Below are 20,115 nucleotides of genomic sequence, written 5' to 3'. Positions count from 1 at the left end.
CATCATGCAGGTCAGGCCAGTCATGGCCTAGCAAGAGTTTCGTCTACTAGTTCGTTACAGGTATTTCCTCCGGATGCAGAGCGCCTCCTTCTGCGCCTCGCATTGTGATTTGGCATTTCAGGCGGCTGACCTCTTGTAATACTCCTCATGCTGCTTCTCCTGCTCGTCGTTTAAGTGGCTTCCAGAAGGATCCTGACCCAGAGAAGCCCAGAACTGCTTCCGTTCTTCTAGAATGTCGTCGCACCAGCTTCTGACCTCGGGGAGGACGATCTTTTGCGACACCCACGAAAACTCGCCGAGGTCAATTCGTCCCTCGTTGGAGCGCTCGTACTCGACCATTTGAAGGAGTAGTTCGACCTTGTCGATATCGTGGACATACTTGCTCTCAAGAGTCACACTGTCCTCGTACTCTTGCCAGATGTTACGGATATCTTGAGCTGTCAATCCACTACCGACCTTGCCAAGCAGGTCATTGCAGATGTAGTCCATAGTCTCGGCCTCTCTTCTGCTTTTCTCTGATTTTGATACGCCGTCAACGGGGGTGATGTCGCCAACCAGAGCCTCAGCCATGTCGTGGATCAGAGCCATCCTTGTGCAGTGCGGGACATTGACTCTTGAAGATAAACTTGCGGGCGCGAACATTGTCAGGATTGACATGCGGTACATATGGTCGGAGATTGATTCGCCATGGACAATACCGAAACGCCGCCAGCCTTCGCGCTTGGTAGTCTTGAGTCTTTCGAGCAGATGGAAGAAGGGAACCGGTGATGTGGAGTTCGTTTTGGGCTGGAGAGGCATTTCCGCGAGCACTTATTCATCACCAGTCAGCTGAGTATCTTGTTGCTTGCTGACGAGTGATGTTTAGTTTCCTCGAACATGTGTCGAGGGCGGCACGTTGTCAATGATGCGTGCTCTGCGACATACCGGTTTGTGGGGTCCATTTGGCCGATTGTACGTCAGATTGACTTGTGATACCAGACGAAAACTCTGCTCAGGGCTATGATCAGTATCTGCGTCGCTTCATGGTTGGATGGGCTAGTTGCTGCATACTGGGAGAGCTGTTCGTTTGTTCGGCAGTCCCGTTTTCTACCACACTCGGAGCCATTGTTGTTTTCTTGAGCGGGGACAGATGGTATGCTCGGCAGGATATAGATCGATACTGATGGCGACTGTATCTGAAATTATGCTGCTGGTTATGTGATGAATGTCTGGCTTTCAAGAATGTTTGTAGACACAACCAGTTATTATTTACTTTTATCATCATTGGATGCACAAAGGGCTACAAAGACGGAAGCTTGGCGGACTAAAGTAACTCCTGCAGATGAAGGAAGGAACGAACCACAGGAAGCATCTTGATTGAACCTTATCTTTCAAGCTGGGACGATTAATGGGTTTAAAGATAAGGTCTTGGTACTTTACAAGTAAATGCCAGTGCACTGTACGACACGGACACACTGTACAGTCTTTAATCACTCTGATAGCTGCCCCTGTCGAGAGTGACTGTTTTAAGTAAGGATAAAGTAAGCATATAGTTAGTGGCCGGCAACTTTGTGCTCACTCTGGAATCAGTGCTTCCGTAAGTAGATGTCGCCTGATGAGCCTGTCGTAGACGATCCGCCTCCGCCTTCAGTTCGTTCACTGTACTGAGCTTGCACCAAGTCTAGCGTTCATTTGCTGTGGTCCATCCGCGTGTTGATCTTCTCCACGGTATCATAATAATACCTAAAGCCTATACAGGGTTTCACTGTTTACACATCGCATACAGACGTAATGTCAACCTGCCCCACTGCCCGCCTTCGAACTCTGTGTATGCATGTATACTCGGTGAAACTGCAGGATCTACCGAATGAGGTCTACTAGGCGCAGAATAGTATGGCTTCTCAATTGTCCACTGCTGCATCAGAACTAGCATCTCTTCATCGCCTCACAAAGCCGATCCAAACGAGACCTTTTCCTACCCCTAGCACTGTTGCTCTGTTCCTCTCCAATGTCCGTCTCCTGAACTTGGACAAGCGTCCGGATTGGCCAGATGTTACAGTGAAGACATTCGATACCAAAGATGCGGCGCAGAACCAGAAGAAGCGCATTGCGTGCGTTGAATGGATTCTGTTTCGCTTGTTCCAGATCATGGATCCAGCAATGACAAAGGAGGTAAGTCTGCATAAGCGTCAATACCATAGCTGCGTCGGTGGCTCCTGTTCTTATATTGTGTTCAGAAATTACAACCATTCTTTCCCCCCTTGGAGCCACTGCAGTCGATCAATCTTCGAGCTGCATTGCTTCGTTGCTTCAACGATTTGAAGAAAACTGGTGTCCTTGGTAGGGAGGCTGTGGTGCGAAAGACCATGCTTGACGAATGTAAAGGCGACCGATTTGAGGAGCTCCTCCTCATGTTTTCTGCCTTGGCTCTTCGAAAGAAAATGCAAGCAGCTCACTCCTCTCGTGTGCTCCCTGTTGCACAAAGACTCGGACTGGCCGACAGTATCAGCCCAGCCGACTCTGTCACTTTATTGCCTCTGACTCTGGCCCATCGGACTTCTTTATCTGGTGCACTACGTCGTCGAGCAGAGACTAAGAAGCTGCTTGGGTCATTTCATCGTGCTATGAAAGATGAGCGGCGTGATGTGCAGCATCGCCGCGAGCAAATCAAGGCATCTCAGAGCTTGCTGCCAGAGGGAGTGAATGATCAAACGGCATTTGTAGAGGCAAGTGAACAACTACTGCGCGCCTTTGTGCTAAGTCCTGTCGATAAGCACTCCATCGGTACATACGATGACGTGGTGACGTTCTTCCATCACACTGGCAGGCTCCCGACAAATGCAACTGAGAAAACTCTTCTCGAAAGAATGGAACTGATTGCGACGGAGCAAGATATCCGACTGAAAATGTGGAACAACCGCAACCGGGAAATGAAAGACTCTACTACTCCCACTTCAGATGCCGAGCCTCCGACACAACTTGCACCCAGCGCCATCGAGAAGGCCAAGCAAGACATATTGACGAGACATGGTGGACTCCAGCTGGATCAATCTGATGATGTTCCCCTAAAGTCGACAAGCAGCCATCACAACCCAGCGTATGGTGGTATTTTGGATGACATGAAGCGCGAAATCTCAAGCATCACTAAAGCCAGAAGGCAAGGTCGAAAAATGTTGAGAGGAGCGAAGCGTCCACAGAACGGAAGGGATTTTGCTCAGCCCTCGCATAATCCCAAGTTCCAGGCACCTATTCGTTTCGATCGGCCGGGTCAGAGACGGAACCTTGGGCTTGACCCTGAACAAGGCAAACTCGACTTGTTTTCTCCGCTCAAGAGCTTCGGCCGAGCAATCGATGGTGATAAGCAAGACTCTGCATATGGGAGTGCAGGGCACCTCAGCGACACCGCTATGGATGGGGATGTGTCCCTGCCAGATCTCGAAACCGCTGATGTACCATCAACGACCATGGCATCCCCAGCCGAGGTCAACGCCAACCTGGACCAGAGAGGTAATGATGACGACGAACATTCAGCACGATACACTGATCTCGCCTCAAGCACTTCCGGACGGTCGACCAATCTCACCCTAGCCGAGAGAGCACTGGAATCCATGTCTCTGAGTCATAGAGCAAGTGCAAGCCTGCTTCCCGCAACTTTAATTCCTCGTTTCGACGCAAAAGAACCAGCGAAACCGACCCCAATCTCCTCCAGTTTCGACCGGTCTATATCCTTAGCCGACCGGACACTAGAAACGCTCAACTCAACAACATCAGCTTTTTTCTCGGAGACCACAACACTACGCCGGTCACGAACCGAGCGATCCAGTCCTTCGTTTCCGGTGAATCAATTCGAAACACCTCGCAAGTCGAGGTCGATATCGTACCACGTGGAGCCGCCAAACACAGATGTAGCAGACAGTGTGGTCATACCGTCGATGAGCAACAGGGAAGAAACAACGCCGAATGCCAATCTTTTCTCCGAAGACGCCGAGTACGCCAGTGTGTTCAAGAGCAGGCCCAAGATTGCCGTCAGTCCTGTTCTGTCGCCTATTGCCTTCGACAGTGTCTCGGGATTTGATAGCAGTGGTGCATCGCGGGCTGGTGGGTTCGATCAACGACTCGACAGCTCCCCGCTCGGGGCTTTTGGTGGTCGTGGTCAAGGGGGGCGCGGTGGTAGATGATGATGATATCGAGCAGTCGATGTAGCAGTGTTGTTCGAGTGCGACTTTGAATGGTATTGATATTGTCATGCCGATCGTCTGGGCATTCCGGATATCGCACATGTATTTATTGTCTACTGGTATCATTTTCTTGTGAGTATAACAATAAGATGGAATGACATATGGCGCATCACTCACTGTTGAGTGAGTGACGATGACGGACCGCATTGAACTGCATCATCGTTTTCGCTCTTTTCCCCTAAGTGTATCTACGCATCGTGTAAGAGCGCTTATTGGAATGTGTCATTCAGTAATCCCTTGGCCATATACCACTTTTGCTGTACCAAGTCAACTATGATCACGCGTGCCACACATGACAACACGTAGCCTAACGCGAGAATAACAGAACAAACAGATTCATGCACCTCACACCACTATTTGACCAGCATGAGACACAGAACATGAACACATAATAGACATGATTACTCCGAAGTAATTACAAAAGTAAAACGCCCCATCGTCGAGTACAAGAATAACGTAAAATGAGTGAGCCCCTTGGGCGAAAAAAGACAGGGTCGCCCTCTAGCCGTCCGCTCCAAATGCGAAGCCTGACCCTTGTCTAAGTAAGCAAGCCATCAAGCCCAACCACAAAAGAACCAATACGGAGTACATCTGAAGCACTCTTTGCTTAATCATAGAGAACCAGAGTAAAACAGTACCATAAAGTGAAAGAATAAACATACGTATATATATATATGAGAAAGAAGGACAAGATAAGGAAAAAGAGAAGGCAAGATAGGCAAAAAGAAGAACGCTAAAGGAGAACTTGATGGTCAGTACGGGGGTCGAACCCGCGACCTTGGCGTGCCTTAGTAGCAGAAGCTATTAGCACCACGCTCTAACCAACTGAGCTAACCGACCTTGTTTCTTGTTATCTCAATTACCTGGCTTTATAATATAGTTTGAAATCAGAGGAGGAATGGGAGAGGGCGGGGGCCACTGTATCTTCATCCTTCTCGATAGCACTGTATGTCTAGCGGAATTTTTTTACCTGCCGGTACGGGAAGGTCTACGTGTAGTGCCTGCAAGGTGTACTCTTGATGCAGGCTGTGCGTGTACTGTTCTGTACTGTATCGTGCTTTAAATGGTGGTTGTGTTTGTATAGCATGAGTATAGCATGTCGCTGTAGTTGAGCGTAGCTGGGGATTATTAGGCGCAGCGGGTATCACAGGAACCCGCTTTTACGTGCGACTCGATATGGTGTACTTCTCAGTAGTTGATGCCTAGGCGGCGCTTCTGTTCACGGGAGTGGATGATCGTGGTGCAATATGACGACTCGGCACCTTGACTTGATAGGCTCGGATTCTGGTCTGTTTCGAGCCGGATGCTCGTGAGATATGGACAGGTGAGAGAGAGAGATGTCTACGGGTCGAGAGTATGCCCCGTATTCCTGACCGCCGTCTGATAACTCTCAGTAGCCTCACATTTCCTGATCCACTCGTCGACCTTGTCCCATTTCCGTCCATTAACACCCAAATCCCTGGCGAGAATGAACTGCACGCTGAACAGCATCATGCAGTCTGCAATCGTCACATGATCTCCGACGAGAAACCGCCCGTCGCCCTTGGCCAACTCACTTTCCAGGAAATCCAGATCTTTGCCGACGTTGACGCTCAGGCCGTCAGTGATGGCCTTGACGGCGTCGGGATGGTCGCTGCCAGACCAACGCGCATACAGCACTGCGAGACCGTGCAGGCCGAATGTCCCCTCGGCGGCGTGCACCCATCTCTGCGTCGCTGCGCGCTGGACGTTGTCTGTGGGCAGAAGACGGTGGTCGGGGTCGTAGTGGTCGCACAAGTACCTGACGTCCTTCAGTCTATTTGCTGATACATAAAAGTGGTTGGAACATACTCTGCGATTGCACCACTCTCGGCCACGGTCAGATCATCGTCCTTGAGCACTGGAAACTTGCCCAGGGTGTCGCCCGAGCTGGTCTTGAAATGCTGCGGTGCCTTGTTGCCTTCTCGGTCGGCGAACTCCACTTTGTAGTCCAAGTTCAACTCCTCGAGCTGCCAAGCCGTGCGAATGCTCCGTGAAGCCTGTAGAAAGTACAGCGTAATGTTCGGCATCTTCTTTAGTGATCATCAACAGTCAAGAGTAGCAGTTGTAGTCGACCTTTTATCATTCGCCGTTGCCCGAAGGGCAAATGGATCTGTATGTATTGTGAGGTAATCGATCGCAACGAGAAAGATGGCGGAGTAGATAGCTCCAACTCAAATCAAAAAGTCATGTCTGGTCATGGGCGATCTATGGGGTATCCTGCGCGCCGACGAAAAGCATTCAATACCGAAAACAATCATAGCCTCGTGCTCTGTTGAGCGTCCTCAAAATCATGGACTTCTTCTGTCGTGTCCGACTGAGTGTCGCTGGTGGTGGTGTCCCTCTCCTCTTCCCATTCGTCAACGTCGGGCGCTCTCTGTAATTGTGGCACGCCTCCTCTTCTGCCAAAGAAATCATCGGTCTGGAGACCGCGCACTTGTTCCGGCTTTACTCGGTTCATGGCGATGCCTTGAGCCCGTGCGCTCCGGATCGACTCTCTGACTGGAACCATGGCAGCATCCCTGCAAGCCTCCTTGATGTCGCTTCCGGACATGCCAGCGCTGAGCTTGACAAGCATGTCCAGGTCGAACCTTGCGGGGTTTGAATCGAGTTTGGTGTCGCGGAGAGTCAGAGCGAAGATGGAGCGGCGCTGCGAGGCGTCGGGCAAGCGAACGGGGAACTTCTTGGGCATGCGTCGAAGAATGGCCTCGTCAATGTCCTGCATCCTGTTTGTGGCGCCGAGAATGCAAATGCGTTGCGGTTCGCCAGTGGAGTCTGCAGAGGTGAGACCGTCCCAGTGGGTCATGAACCTGCGATGAAGGTGTCAGTATGTGGTGTGCAAGTAGATTTCAAAAAAGACATACTCGGCCTTGACCATGCCGGAAGCCTCGTGCTCTCCGCTTCTTCTCTGGCTCAGCACGGCATCGACTTCATCGATGAAGACGATGGTAGGCTGCAACTTCCTCGCCAGAGTGAAGACGGCGCTGACAAGTTTGTTGCTGTCACCGTACCACTTCTCGGTAAGAGTGGAAATGTGAAGGTTGATAAAACATGCGCCGCTCTCGTGGGCAAGAGCTTTGGCGAGCATCGTCTTTCCGCAGCCCGGAGGACCGTACAAGAGCACACCTGAGGGTGCAGACAGCAGAGAGCTGTTTCCGGCGTAGAGATGCGGCATGGTCAGAGGATAAATGACAGACTCTCGGAGTTCCTCGATGATGTCGTCCAGGCCGCCTATGTCATCGAAAGACAAGGGGATTTCCGAGGGAGCGACAACGTCCATGGCAACACTCTGCTCGTAAGAGTTCAGAGCCAAGGAGCTCAGTCTTGCCTTTGCACTCTTGTCGGCGTCATCTTGGTCGTTGTCGTCGTTGTCGTCGTCTCCATCGGCGTCGGCGGAGTTGCTGCTGTTGAAGACGGTGAACAAGCGGTTGTAGGCAGCCGTGGCCTTTTGCTGGGCGGTGGAGCGTGACTCGGTGTTGGAGTATTGGCTCTCCTCGATGTAGCTCATCAATCTGCCGTAGAAGAAAACGGCGACGCCTATTGAGGCAATGCCAAAGGTCATGTCCAAGGCATAGTCTCGCATGCTCGGGTTGAAGCCAGCCATGGTGACGAGTGATACTGCCGCTCCTGTCGGATTGTCGGAGGCTCGATGAGGCAGGAAGAGGCTGGATGAGTTGGTTGTGAACTGATGAAGCGAAGCCCGAGTCTGCTTTCGCCTGCACACTGTGACACTCACATGCTCCGGACCTTGTATCTTTGTTCTTGTACCTTCCAGGTTCGTACTGAGCCGCACCGCATCACTTCCGGCGCTTGTCTTGATCGGGCTAAAGTGATATGTCGTGGTAGATCCAGGGTCCACGCCAAGACTACACTTCGACGCGTTCGCCATTTATTATTCTACGCGACTTGGAACACGCATAATACCTCCCTCATCTGTCGTATTATTGACTACCTTTACAAGCAATCATAGTACCATACCGCTGCATCCTCGTGATAATACTGCGAATTCATGATGGCTCCTGCTGCAGTCGAAAATGCCACACCGGCCGGCACGGAAACAAGTCCATCACAGCAAAAGGCCCCGCCATCGCCTAGTAACACGGAACACGAAGAATACCAATATCTGAACCTCATCCGCGACATTCTAGACAACGGAGAGCATAGACCGGACAGGTGAGATGGTGTGCAAGATATCCAGCCGTCTCTGCTGACCCGACCCTCGTACAGAACCGGCACTGGAACGCAATCCATCTTCGCCCCTGCCCAACTCAAGTTCTCCCTCTTCGACCACGACACGGGCAGATTGATACTACCACTGCTGACCACGAAACGCGTCTTCCTGCGTGCCGTCATCGCCGAGCTACTGTGGTTCGTCGCCGGCACCACAACCTCGACACCCTTGACCGAGCAGGGAATCAAGATCTGGGACGGCAACGGCTCCCGCGAGTACCTCGACTCGGTCGGTCTGTCACACAGAGAAGAGGGGGATCTGGGTCCCGTCTACGGCTTCCAGTGGCGTCACTTTGGCGCCGAGTACGTCGATGCGAAGACAGATTACACCGGGCAGGGCGTCGATCAACTGGCGGAAGTTGTGCGCAAGTTGAAGGAAAACCCCTACGACAGACGCATCATCCTGAGCGCCTGGAACCCGGCAGATCTCAACAAGATGGCTCTGCCGCCATGCCACATGTTCGCCCAGTTCTACGTTTCCTTCCCCAAGAACGCCATCGTCCGCCCTGATGGGTCCAAGAAGGGTGTCCTGCACACCATCCTCTACCAGCGCAGTTGCGACATGGGTCTGGGCGTCCCTTTCAACATTGCATCGTACGCTCTGTTGACTCACATGTTGGCCCGCGTCGCCGACTTGACTCCTGGCACGCTCACGCATACCATGGGCGACGCGCATGTCTATCTCGATCACATCGATGCGCTCAAGATTCAGTTGGAGCGTGCGCCACGCCCTTTTCCTGAGCTGGTCATCGAGAAGGAAGGAGAAGTGGATATTGACGGGTGGAAGGTCGATGAGTTCAAGGTCCTGGGCTACGAACCGCATAAGAGCATCGCAATGAAGATGAGTGTATGAGCAGAGACACCGTGTTATGATTCAATGTAATGTATGCAGGCGGGAAAAGGCGCTCCTTGAAGCGTCGGGGGAGCAGAGCCAAGTCATGATTAGATAGCTTCGATATGTATATGTACAAATAATCAAAAACCACGACCTCAACCATGCATGAATCCGGGTATATCTCTCCTTCTGTCTCTGGGACAACTCTCCCTTCCTCCTCCTCCTCTTACAGCCCCAACCACGCAAACTGCGAGCCCCCCTCACCACTCGATCGCCCAATTCCCAGCCGTCTTCCAGAACTCCTCCAGCGTATGCCTCAGCGCAATATTCGGTCTCAAATCATTGACAGTGAGCCTCTCCCTCGTCAACGGATCCGTCGGACTCCTCTTCAAATGCTCCAGCAGCGTCGCCCTCTCGTACGAATGCCCCGTCTTCGTCACGACCGGGTCATGCATGATCTCAAACGTGATAGCATCAACCAGATGATCGGGGACCTCGCGCGGCTGATGATTCTTCGGGTCCGCAACAGCGAACACAGAGCGCAACTCCTCAATCTTCTTCTGCGCCGCATCAAGCGTCTCCTGGCGCTGCTCAGCGGCCTCGACGACCCCCATGCCCCCTTCGCGCAACCGCTCCTCGATCTCGCTCAGCGCGCCGCGCTTCCGCTGCTCCAGCGCCTCCTCCAGCTCAGCCAGTATATCTCCGCGCCGCAACATCCTCTCTCTCTCGCGCGCCGCGAACTTGGCCTTCTTGCACGTGAGCACAAAGGCCGACACGGCAGAGAGATTGGCCGACGACGCGGCCTTCGCAGCCGCCGCCTCGCTCGCCGCGCCCCGCGGCGGATGCATGAGCTGTGCGTAGGCGCGCAGCGCAGACGCCAGAGCCTCGTTCGGGTGGTGCAGCGCCAACTGCGCTTCGGCGAGGTAGTACCATGCTTTGAAATTGAACCCGCCGCCGTTGCCGCCTTTTTCGCCGGCGCTGCTCGTCGTGGTGGTTCCGGTGATTTCTAGCGATTTCAGGCAGTCGTCGACTACGCCGTCCCATTTCTGGAGCTTGAGGCGCGCGAACGCCCGGTTCGTGAAGAGTAAGGGGTTGCGCGGGTGCCGCGTTATCGCTGCCGTGTATTTTGTTTCCGCCCCGGAGTAGTCGCCGGATCGGAAGAGGGCGTTGCCTTCTTCTTTGAGGGTCTCGGCTATGTGTGCCATTTCTTTATGGTACTGCTGCTACTGCTGTTGCTGAAGGTCGTTGTGGCATTGGTATCAGGGTCGGGGGTTGTGGTCGTCGTCCAGGAGCATTGGGTGATTAGGGGCGATCATCGGAGGTGAGGATCGATGTAGTGGTCAGAATGGGAGCATTGGAGATGCGTCAACTGTTGTCTATATGAATTGGGCAACTCCTCCTCGATCACTCTATCGCGGCTGTCGTGTCGCACCACCTTGCCTTACTTTGTGCGTCCAAATGGAAGCCCGTGGAACGTAGCATTGTAGATGAATTATATAAACACGGACTTATCGCCGACATTATCTCCGCGTGAATCTATACCTGTCCATTATTGACGATACCCCCATAGCATACACTGTACAAACACAAAAAGAGGAAACACTATTGCTTAACCAAAAGATCGCCAGATTTCGAACTCCATTTGGTTTTCCAGAGAAACGTACTTGGAGAATGAGTCGACAAGTGAACTCTTTATCTGTAGCATCATATAACAAGCTCCTGGCGACTTGTCCACAATGACCTCGACTCTACAAGATATGCTCATTGGAAACTCACTCATGCCCTAGCCAACAGCATCAACAGCTCAAAACCCCTATCAGTCGATACTGCTACCCTCTCCCTCCAATCCCACCCCGTTCCAAGTCAGGGCAAGTGATGCTCTTCGCTTCGACCATTCACGCTTGAACACCTGCCTCGTCTCTGCTTCGTCCTGTTCACCATCACGAGGACCGACCGCCAGCTCTGAATGCTGGAACTTTCGGCTCTTCAACGCTCCGAACTTTACTCTCTTCTGAGCTGTTGTTGTTGACTCTGAAAACTGGCTTCCATTGCGTCGTTTGAGTATCTGGAGAAGTTTGAGACCGTGTGACAGGGGCTGTCGTGGATGTTTCAAACAACTGAAGCGGACCTGCTTCTTGATCGCAGGGCTTGCCGTCGATGACTCGATCTCACAGTTGGCCGTGCCGATTTCTACAATGTCATCGCTGAAGCTGACATGTGATTGTACGGCTGTTGCTGCTTTTGATGTCTCGTAAATCTTGACTTTGTCGCTGAAGCGTACCTCCTTGGTAACGGAGCCAATGTGGTTCGATGGGTTTATGCCCATGGCGATTAGAGAAGTTTCCAGACTGGCTGAATGCTTTCGTTTGTTACACTTGACGTTGGCATTCGACAGGTGGGTGACGAGCTCACTATCTCCCTGGTCTTGTCTGCTAGCCTGGACCCAAGGATGCAACGCGGAAAGAGACATTGTGGTATCGTGACGAGATTGGTAGTTGTCTCGATAGCACGGCTGATGATGGAAGCTTGGTGCAATAGCCTAACGAATCGACTTCAAGGAGCAGCAGATGTGTATGTAATCGCAGCAGAGAGACTGGCGAAGGATAGACGATTGTAACAGGTGGAGCCCATTCTCAGTGAATGAGTGATGAAAGTCTCATGATGACCGAGTGAGCTTTGATGTAGTCAGTGTGTGCACTGAAGTGAAGTGGGATCAAGAGAACGATCATCACGCTTGCTCATGGGCCAGATGTCTTTCAACAGCCTTCCGGACCATTCCACCTGCGGGTAGTCGAAATGGAAGTAGTCCCAAGCCTAAGGTGGTTCGCGTGAACATCTTAGGAAGGAGCGACCGCACTAGCTTGTTGACCTTGTCAAGGCGCGACTTCTTGTGATTCAGCATGGCCTCAAAAGATACACCTTTAACTGCTAGAACAACGGTCTATACGCATCGCACGTAGACAAAACCTCTTCCTCCTTTTCGATAATCAGACTGCTGTTACAGTGTTCCGCAAAGCCTGCAGGACCCAAGCCGATATACATCTACGCGAATCCTAGAGCAATCCAGCTCGCGCCAGCAGAGTAAAGTGTGCTATCGTCCCAAGTGTCCAGGTGCCACGTAAAGCCTCGATCAGTGACTTTCTCGGTATCGACACGAATCCTCAGATCGGAATTTCCAGCCATATCTAGCATGTTCAATGCCACCAAGACTGTGGGAGACTTTCCAGGCTCGAACGCGTCCTCATCGAACCCAACTCGAGCGCTGTTATTTGGTTTTGGATTAGACCAAGATCGAACCTCGCTGGTATTGAAACTGCCACTCTGGACATGAGGCTTGTTCTTGGGAAATGCAATCCAGCACATGGCAGCGCCGTTCAGGACACTGTCCGACCATGTATCAATGTGAGCCGTGAAGCCCTCGGGACTGACCTTCGTCGCGTACGCGCGGATACGGAAGTTCGACTCGCCTCCTACCATGTTGATGCGGCTCAGCCAGCAGACAACTTTGCACTCATCCTGGAATGGTCGCTTGAAGCGGATCTCCTTTGCAAATTCCCTGTCCCCCTTTCTCGGGTTCGGATCTTCTTTGCTATCTTCTGATCTCAATTCTTTGGTGTCGAATCGACCAGACAAGCAATCTCGAGCTGATGACTTGTGCTCGATCCAACTTGCGCTCGCGGAATATAGAGTGGATTTCACACGCGTCCTGAATCCTATATTGAATGAATCCTCGGACACATCGTCTACGATCAAATTCGCGGAGGCAGGTCCTTCGTGCGACAGATCGAGGGAACGGAAACCGGCCACAACTTTTGGAGGCTTTTTATACTGCCCAGGAAAAAAGGCAACCTTTCTCGAAGTCGATCTACATGGTTTGTCTCTAGGCCGGACTTCTTCAGTCCTGAATACGCCTGTATCTAAGCCGGGTTTGTCAAGATGAACCATCATGTGTATTGTCTGAGTATCTGACACGAGAAGAAGAGGGCACGTTTGCCATAAGTCAGACAGTCTAGATCGTTTTCACATATATTCAAAAAGTGCACAAGCCGTGTCGGACAGATTGGCGATGCCCGCAGTGACGCTCAGATCACGTCTGCAACTTCCCTTGATCTTGCTGCACTAGAAGATATACGTCACTCGGGTCGATGTAGATCGACGCCTTTTCGAGGCATTGTACAGCAAGGTAGCGCTGCCTATTCTATGCTTCCCTGTGTGCCCTAATTTTCGCGATGCATGTAAACAAGATAGATCTAGGACCGCGGGGTCTAGCCGTAGCACGCGTAGCGGGCTTTGACGTCATCAAAGCACCTCCCGCATTTTGTTGTACTCATGCCTTGACAGCTACTTGTGATTAGAGGCCTATCTACTTGAAGTTTGAACGAGTGTGTGATAGATCTTGAACGTTTGAGAAAAGTGATGAGTTTACCCATCGTAATTACAACTGTAAGAAAACCCCATGTCCGCATGAGAAAAGTCATAAAGTCATATCGCCAAATACCTTAGACAGCCCCCCTCTCCTCCCAAGTCCATCATAACAACAAAACCCATCATCTACTTCTTACCTCCTCCCCAAAGCCCACCCAAATACCCTCCAGCACCCTTGGCTCCCTCGGCGACCTTTCCAGCCCCAGCAGACGCACCCCCGACAGCACTATCGGTATAGCTCGCCGCCGGACCGCCAAAAGTGCCCTTGTCATCCTTGCCGCCGCGTTCAGCGCGGTTGACACCTTCTTTTGATGCAGCGTCGCCCACGGGCTGTAGCAGGCCACCCTGGCCCACCTGCCCGCCGACGAGGTTGTTCACGCCGTCTTGCAGGTTGTCGACTTGCTCGTTGCCGGTTATTTTGGTCTTGTTCAGCTCGCCTTTGGTTGCGTAGGAGGCTTTGTTATCTAGTTGGGGTGTTAGTCTGCTATGAAGGCTGCTTGTTGCTCGAACGAAGGTGTTTGGGAGGTGATTATGCTTACCTTTGCTGAAGTAGTACAGATACATGTCTTCTGCCCAGGGCACCCACTTGTCGTATTGCGAGTTGTATTGCTTCTTTGACCACTCCATGATGACTGTGTGTTTTGATATTATGTTTCAAAGACAGGATTTGGAAAACTACGAAGTTTATGAAGAATAGATAGAAGCAATGGAGAAAAAGGCTGGATAATCTACTGACTACCTACGATACATGAGGTACTCTACCTCGTGGTTTGTTATCAGGAATCTGGCTGGGACGCGGTACCTCTGTACTGCCAGCTTCACGCGCAAAATAGCTGCGGAGTGACGTATACTGCCGATCAATGTACAGGGATTAAATATTGGCGTCACAGACCAGGTTTATTTCACTTGCTCCCCAACACATGAATCTACTGGGTCACAAGAGCCTGGGAAAGTGGGTGCGGCTCTTGGTATAAAAACCAATCTGGCACAAAGGCACTGCCGCGGGCGAAAAAAAAAACATGGAAATAGGGAACAACGGTCATAACATGACGGGACAAGTCATTTTGCAGTCTTGTATCTCATGTATCTCTTTTGGTAACCCTCATTCCCTTACTGTCGTGAGTCATGAACCCGGTTCACCGGTCGTATGTACGTAGATGGAATAATTGACACCGAAGAAACACCTTTCGTTCCCTCTCTCCCCCCCAAAACGCACATGCTTAGTTGTGAATCAAGTTCCGCCTCCTAGATAGGCTTGTTGTCCTCAGTGGTGTACCGCTCAGTCTTGGACTTGCTGTTATAGGTGATGAAGAATATTGCTCGAGACTCGTGATTCTTCTGCGTCGTTTGCTAGGAGGCAGGGTGCCAGCTTCGCTAGCGGCCGGACCGTGTCTCTCCATAAAGCCTCGAGTTCTGTCCTGTTGGGTGTCCGACGAAGACGAGCCCGAATAATCTGCGACTTTCTCCTCGGGTATACCAGAATTGCGTTGCGCGGCCAGAGCTTCACGTAGCCCAGGGGACCGAGGTTGCATGCCATCGCTTCGTCTGGGTCTCAATTGTCCGACCTCGGTCATGGCTCTCGAAGGCGCTCTGATGGTCGGATCATCTTGCTGTTCGTCAAATCGAGAAGTTCGTGCACGCATGTTCGAAGCCGGTCGGTATCTCGCAGCATAATCGACGTGATTTTGACTAGGTGAAGAATCTTGGATGGGCGATTGTTCGGGCATCTCACGAGGAGTGGACCCACTGTTAAGGCCCAAGCCCAACAAACTACTTCTTCTGCTGTCCACTCTAGAGAAGCTTCGATTGGGGCTTAATCGCAGTGTAGAGTCTTCTGTTTCGTCGCTCGGCCTACGTGCATACCGTGACGGAGGAGTCTCTCCAAACGAGCGTGTGACAGTTGACGTTGATTTGGCGGTCGGACTCAAAAGATCGGATTTGCCCTCACAAAGCGCAATGCACAGATCGGTCAGGTTACGACACATACTGTCGGCTTTCCTCCGAAAGTGCCTCTCAGAGACATTCACGCCACTAATGATGGAAGCTGCAGAGTAAGCTGTCCCGTGAGGGCCAGAGCTCCCCGTCATCGCCGCGAGAGCAAGCGCATCTGCCGCTGTCGCCTCGAGAGACCGATACAGAGGAGGGCTCAGCAGTGGCTTCGCCTTAAGTAGAGCACTGTGTAGCAAAGGGTGTATGTTGGCGGCAGCTGGCCCCCCTACAGTCACATCTGAAGGAACGGTGCTTGTCTGCCGAACGTGCTGGGGAGATGATGAAATAGTGGTAGGAGCTGTGGTAGCAGTGCGAGGACGTTCATTTGACTGTTGAGCCATAGCGGCTCCGGACGTCGAGGGTGCCTTGCCCGTGATCTCGAGGTTTCTGATCCGTGACTTGAGGTCATCCAACTCGTCCCAGACAGTGGATGGTGCTGTTGCAGACCCGATCGACTCGGTCTCCGGGTCAGACCGTCGTTGTCCGATGGGTGTATTTGGTGTGAGCATTGTGGCATCTTGGTCGCGCGGGGTGCCTCCGGGGCCTTTGAGTATATCATAGCCACTCATACGGGTTTGACGACGGGAATTGGCGTCAGAGAAGGTGCTCGAGGGTGCTCTTCTGCGGCCAAAGTGGTAAAGCTCAGGGGATCTCGGCCAGTCGCGTGGTGCGCGATCGTGTGACGGTACAGGGGAATGGCCGGACAGGTAGGTTGGGGTCCGCGAAGAGGTGGAGGCGTATCGAGAAGGGGTCGGCGTGGTGCCTCTTCCGTGGTCGGGCCATGGGATGTCTCTTTCTCTGACATTCTGAAGCGTGTTGTGGCGGGGTCGTAGTTTGGCCGCAGAGTCTAGAGTTGGAAAGGACTGATCCTGCGATGCGCCGACTGCGCCACCACTCGAGCGTGGACGATCATCGGTCGGAAGGCGATAGTTGTAGTTGGACCTGGCTGGTAGGGACTGGCGCTTGTTGACGGTGCTGGTGAGGGGATTGTTATTGCCGCCTAAGTGTAAAATGAGATGGCAGGCACGGCGACAAGGGGGACAGAACTTCTGGGCTTACCAGCGAGGTCAGCTTCCGTCAGTGCTAGACTCAAGAACAGGTCTTCTCCGTGGCCACGGTTCCGTCGCAGATTGTGTTGCGAGCTTGCCGGATCTTCTGCGTCGTCCTGCATGTCGCTCCGAAAGTCCTGGTTGGTTTCAAGCCTGAGTCGTCCTTCGCCCCCATTTTGCAGGGGCATTGCGTGCAGCATCCGCCAGCAACGGCGATGATGAAAGAAAGAAAGTAAGAAAAGTACAGAAATTATACGCGGGGTTTCAGTGTAGTCGTCGTTGGGCTTCTACCAAATTGCATTGGGCCGACGACTGTGTGAGAAATGCAGGTAGCGAAGAATGCTACGTACTATTGATACAAATGGTTACTGGCGCGCAGGACGGAAGGCGCTCGCGAAGAATCAAGGGGAACACGAAACGGCGGTGGGTGAATCAAACGTGCTCGTTGTGTTCAAACACGCAACAAACGCTTCAGAAGTAACAAAACGGGCTTGAACAAGGGCAATTGGATGTAATAACCGTGCTCTGCTTTGGAAGTGATGTGATGTTTGTGGCAGGTGGATGTTGCTGCAAAAGGTGGGTGAGGATTTGAGTACAGCAGGCGTGCAGCTCTCTCTCTACAAAGTGGCGGGAAGCGTGAAGTAAGAGTAAGGGTAAAGGTCAAGTAGGGTAATGCAAGGTAAGGCAAGGTACGGTGCGGAGCAAGAAGGTAAAGGAATCTAGTGCGGCCCTCCGCTACTCTCAGGGTCAATGAACAGCACATTTTAGTATGGCAAGGATACCCTCTACTCTGCCTTTACGTACAAATACAATCCGCCAGCGCAACTCTTGGCATTGTGGAAAACACACCCTGACTTCCCTTACCTCACCGGTGTACCATAGTACCCAACTCATCCTGGTGTATGTGCAGCAACCGAATCCGTCCATGGCTCCCTTTCGAAAATCGCTTCTTCGGTTGTGCGCGAAGATCATGGGCACACGAGCATCCACTTACGACCGGTTTGCTTGACTCTCTCGCTTGTGGATCGTGGGATACGCTGAAGCATGAAGTAGATGGGCGGCGCGCTACTGTTTTGGACATATAGGCAAGACCGCTGGCTGAGACTCGATTGAAGGGGCAACCAGATCCACTAGACATAAGAGCACTTGCACGATGCTCTTGAATAGGAATGATTTTCGGACCACTTTCGCTTCGGCGAAATTGAAGTGGTTGCAGAGTGCTTCTTGACCTTGGAGTGTAATCGAATTACTGTACTCCAATGGTATTATACTGCACTGTGTCCGGAATCATTACAGCTACTTTGCCACGAGCTCTGAGACTTTTATTTGGCTTTTCCTCGCGTATCGCCAATCATCACGGAGACTTGAGTCGAATATATTGCTGCTGTATCACAATTTGCCTTGTGGTGGCCTGGACGTCATGCTTGTATCATGCCTTGCTTACCTTCCATACCTTCAGGCAACCTTGCGTGCAGTGGTCAGATATGTTCATGTTCCTAGGCCTTGGCAGGCACAGCTGCATAAATGCGGAACGTTCTCAAAACGCTTACACCGTCGTGCGCTCGTAAGCAGGCAGTTTAAAATTAGAAGTGCTTTTGGCGACCCTTGTGAGCTTTCTCCACCTCTGAAAGTTAACGGAAGTAGGCTGGAGGCAGGCCTGCGTTGGATGGAAGGTCGCGGTGAGCCAGACATATCCACCGAGCAGCAAAGATCTCTCTCCCCGTTGTTTCCATGTCCTTCGATATACCAGGGTATTGACGTAGCTGTCGATTACTCGGCGGAGAGAGCCTAAAGATATTACAGGTGTAATAGCAATACGGTGTCACTCTAGTGGTAGTCTCCAGTGAGCACCTACCATATGAGCTTGTCCAACACTGCACCAGCTATAGATCCATATAAGTGCACATGCAATCGTCAGCGGGACTGTAGAGACTCGGAGACAAGACTTGAAGATGCTGCTGTTTGTATGCGGCGCTGGGTTTCCAGAGTATGAGGAACAGCATCTACATGTTAACACAGGGAGATAGCGCTGACCGTCATCTGCGGGCAGCCGCGTCGACGTGTCTCACACCTGCAGTTGCCCTGCTTCTCCTCCCAGCCGTTCATGGTAAGCGAGGAAAGCAAGCCGTGCATTGCCAAGTGAATCAATTTATTTATAGATGAGGGAGAATGTGAAACCGTTCGCTTCTGATCGCCCAGCTGCATTCGTCCTCCAGTACCTATCGACGTTCTCGCAGCAAGCAGTGACTGAGTGCATCGTTGTCGGGTGCTGACAGGTTAGCTATTGCAAGAAACACACTTCTCTCGTCGCGACTCTATTGCCCATCCGCTCTCTTTGTCTTGCTGTGGCCATCGCGTCCAGCATATCTCGCTGCCCATTCGGCACTGGCTTCCCCATCCTGGACATAGCGCTGCCCTCTTTGTTCGTTCACACGACGATTGCAGCATCGCATAGCAACACAAGGCGACGCTGACAAAGACTCAACGTTGTCCACCTGTCACTGCAGTGCATTGCGCATTCCACCTCTGTGTGCAACAGCAATCGTGTGGGTCAGCATCAGCCACGACACCGCATCTTGAAGCGCACACCCTCTTCCACTCGTCTCGACAAACAGGATCCGCAAACTACCCTGTTTTGCAACGATACTAGACTCTTCGCAGGAATTGATTCGAACACAATTCCCCGCAGCACAATCTACGTCGCATCGAGGATAGGCGCGAGTGATCAGACCTCGCGCGGTAGTTTTGGACTGTCCAGAGCGCTTTCGTTTTCGCATACTGGATTCCCAGTGTTTCCACCATTGAAGCTGCGACCGTTGTCCTTTTATTGCGCCTCGTTCAGCGTGAACCGGGAGGGAGAAAAGCGCGGTAACACGACATCAGTAACGGCGGTTCTCGACTTCACATCGCGCCGCACTCTACTTGTTCCTCGCTGCATGCCATTTGCAACTCGGGCGCATTGCGACCGTGAGTTTCCCTAAATATTCCTCTTGCACACCCTATCGCATGCGTCACCCCGTCCCACATATGCATTTGATTGGACTCTATCTTTGAATCTGTCAATCCCCCAGGTCACCAGAAATTGGTCGTCCGATTGCTTTTCTGATTGGACCATTTTCCACTCGAAGCGCCAGGCTAACGCACCATAGTCGACCAACCATACTTGCATCTTGTCCACAACCCATACCTTGTCGCCTGGAAGCGCTATACACACTTGTCGACTGTCACTTCTCTTTCGCGACTTCGACCCCTTCCACTGCTGCGCACCGCCTGCCCATAATTCTCCAACAAGATAGATACCCTTTGTCCAGCGATGCCGTTATAGCGCTCTTGCTCGCATGCGACCCTCCTT

The 20,115-nt window shown here is 52.1% G+C and overlaps 9 protein-coding genes across 11 annotated transcripts; 2 read left to right on the top strand and 7 right to left on the bottom strand.

Moving 5' to 3' along the window:
* Positions 1-117: 117 nt before the first annotated feature.
* Positions 118-1,105, bottom strand: AAFC00_004637 (uncharacterized protein; the record flags this gene model as incomplete). The annotated part of the gene is made up of 3 exons (XM_069344312.1): positions 118-809; positions 925-987; positions 1,051-1,105. 3 exons carry the CDS (start codon positions 1,103-1,105, stop codon positions 118-120), a joined length of 810 nt encoding a protein of 269 aa, XP_069196730.1.
* Positions 1,106-1,872: 767 nt separating this feature from the next.
* On the top strand, positions 1,873-4,157 carry AAFC00_004636 (uncharacterized protein; the record flags this gene model as incomplete). The annotated part of the gene is made up of 2 exons (XM_069344311.1): positions 1,873-2,151; positions 2,217-4,157. The coding sequence occupies 2 exons, from the start codon at positions 1,873-1,875 to the stop codon at positions 4,155-4,157; spliced, it is 2,220 nt and encodes a 739-aa protein (XP_069196729.1).
* A 1,401-nt stretch (positions 4,158-5,558) lies between these two features.
* AAFC00_004635 (uncharacterized protein) lies at positions 5,559-6,265 on the bottom strand (the record flags this gene model as incomplete). The annotated part of the gene is made up of 2 exons (XM_069344310.1): positions 5,559-5,997; positions 6,048-6,265. 2 exons carry the CDS (start codon positions 6,263-6,265, stop codon positions 5,559-5,561), a joined length of 657 nt encoding a protein of 218 aa, XP_069196728.1.
* A 227-nt stretch (positions 6,266-6,492) lies between these two features.
* Positions 6,493-7,839, bottom strand: AAFC00_004634 (uncharacterized protein; the record flags this gene model as incomplete). 2 transcript variants are annotated; one of them, XM_069344309.1, is made up of 2 exons in its annotated part: positions 6,493-7,045; positions 7,100-7,839. In XM_069344309.1, 2 exons carry the CDS (start codon positions 7,837-7,839, stop codon positions 6,493-6,495), a joined length of 1,293 nt encoding a protein of 430 aa, XP_069196726.1. The 2 variants fall into 2 exon arrangements, with proteins under 2 accessions (XP_069196726.1, XP_069196727.1); XM_069344308.1 differs by having other exon boundaries at positions 7,100-7,743.
* Positions 7,840-8,244: 405 nt separating this feature from the next.
* On the top strand, positions 8,245-9,318 carry AAFC00_004633 (uncharacterized protein; the record flags this gene model as incomplete). 2 transcript variants are annotated; one of them, XM_069344307.1, is made up of 2 exons in its annotated part: positions 8,245-8,408; positions 8,463-9,318. In XM_069344307.1, the coding sequence occupies 2 exons, from the start codon at positions 8,245-8,247 to the stop codon at positions 9,316-9,318; spliced, it is 1,020 nt and encodes a 339-aa protein (XP_069196724.1). The 2 variants fall into 2 exon arrangements, with proteins under 2 accessions (XP_069196724.1, XP_069196725.1); XM_069348181.1 differs by having other exon boundaries at positions 8,248-8,408.
* A 242-nt stretch (positions 9,319-9,560) lies between these two features.
* Positions 9,561-10,505, bottom strand: AAFC00_004632 (uncharacterized protein; the record flags this gene model as incomplete). Its single annotated transcript, XM_069344306.1, has 1 exon — positions 9,561-10,505. The coding sequence occupies one exon, from the start codon at positions 10,503-10,505 to the stop codon at positions 9,561-9,563; it is 945 nt and encodes a 314-aa protein (XP_069196723.1).
* Positions 10,506-11,116: 611 nt separating this feature from the next.
* AAFC00_004631 (uncharacterized protein) lies at positions 11,117-11,770 on the bottom strand (the record flags this gene model as incomplete). The annotated part of the gene is made up of 1 exon (XM_069344305.1): positions 11,117-11,770. One exon carries the CDS (start codon positions 11,768-11,770, stop codon positions 11,117-11,119), a length of 654 nt encoding a protein of 217 aa, XP_069196722.1.
* A 572-nt stretch (positions 11,771-12,342) lies between these two features.
* Positions 12,343-13,245, bottom strand: AAFC00_004630 (uncharacterized protein; the record flags this gene model as incomplete). The annotated part of the gene is made up of 1 exon (XM_069344304.1): positions 12,343-13,245. The coding sequence occupies one exon, from the start codon at positions 13,243-13,245 to the stop codon at positions 12,343-12,345; it is 903 nt and encodes a 300-aa protein (XP_069196721.1).
* Positions 13,246-13,851: 606 nt separating this feature from the next.
* On the bottom strand, positions 13,852-14,352 carry AAFC00_004629 (uncharacterized protein; the record flags this gene model as incomplete). The annotated part of the gene is made up of 2 exons (XM_069344303.1): positions 13,852-14,189; positions 14,265-14,352. The coding sequence occupies 2 exons, from the start codon at positions 14,350-14,352 to the stop codon at positions 13,852-13,854; spliced, it is 426 nt and encodes a 141-aa protein (XP_069196720.1).
* Positions 14,353-20,115: the final 5,763 nt, after the last annotated feature.

The sequence above is a fragment of the Neodothiora populina genome, assembly GCF_041146345.1.
Source record: "Neodothiora populina strain CPC 39397 chromosome Unknown canker_contig_3, whole genome shotgun sequence".
Lineage (NCBI taxonomy): Eukaryota > Fungi > Ascomycota > Dothideomycetes > Dothideales > Dothioraceae > Neodothiora > Neodothiora populina.
The sequence above is the reverse complement of the archived record's forward strand: the minus strand, read 5'-3'. Positions and strand labels throughout refer to the sequence as shown.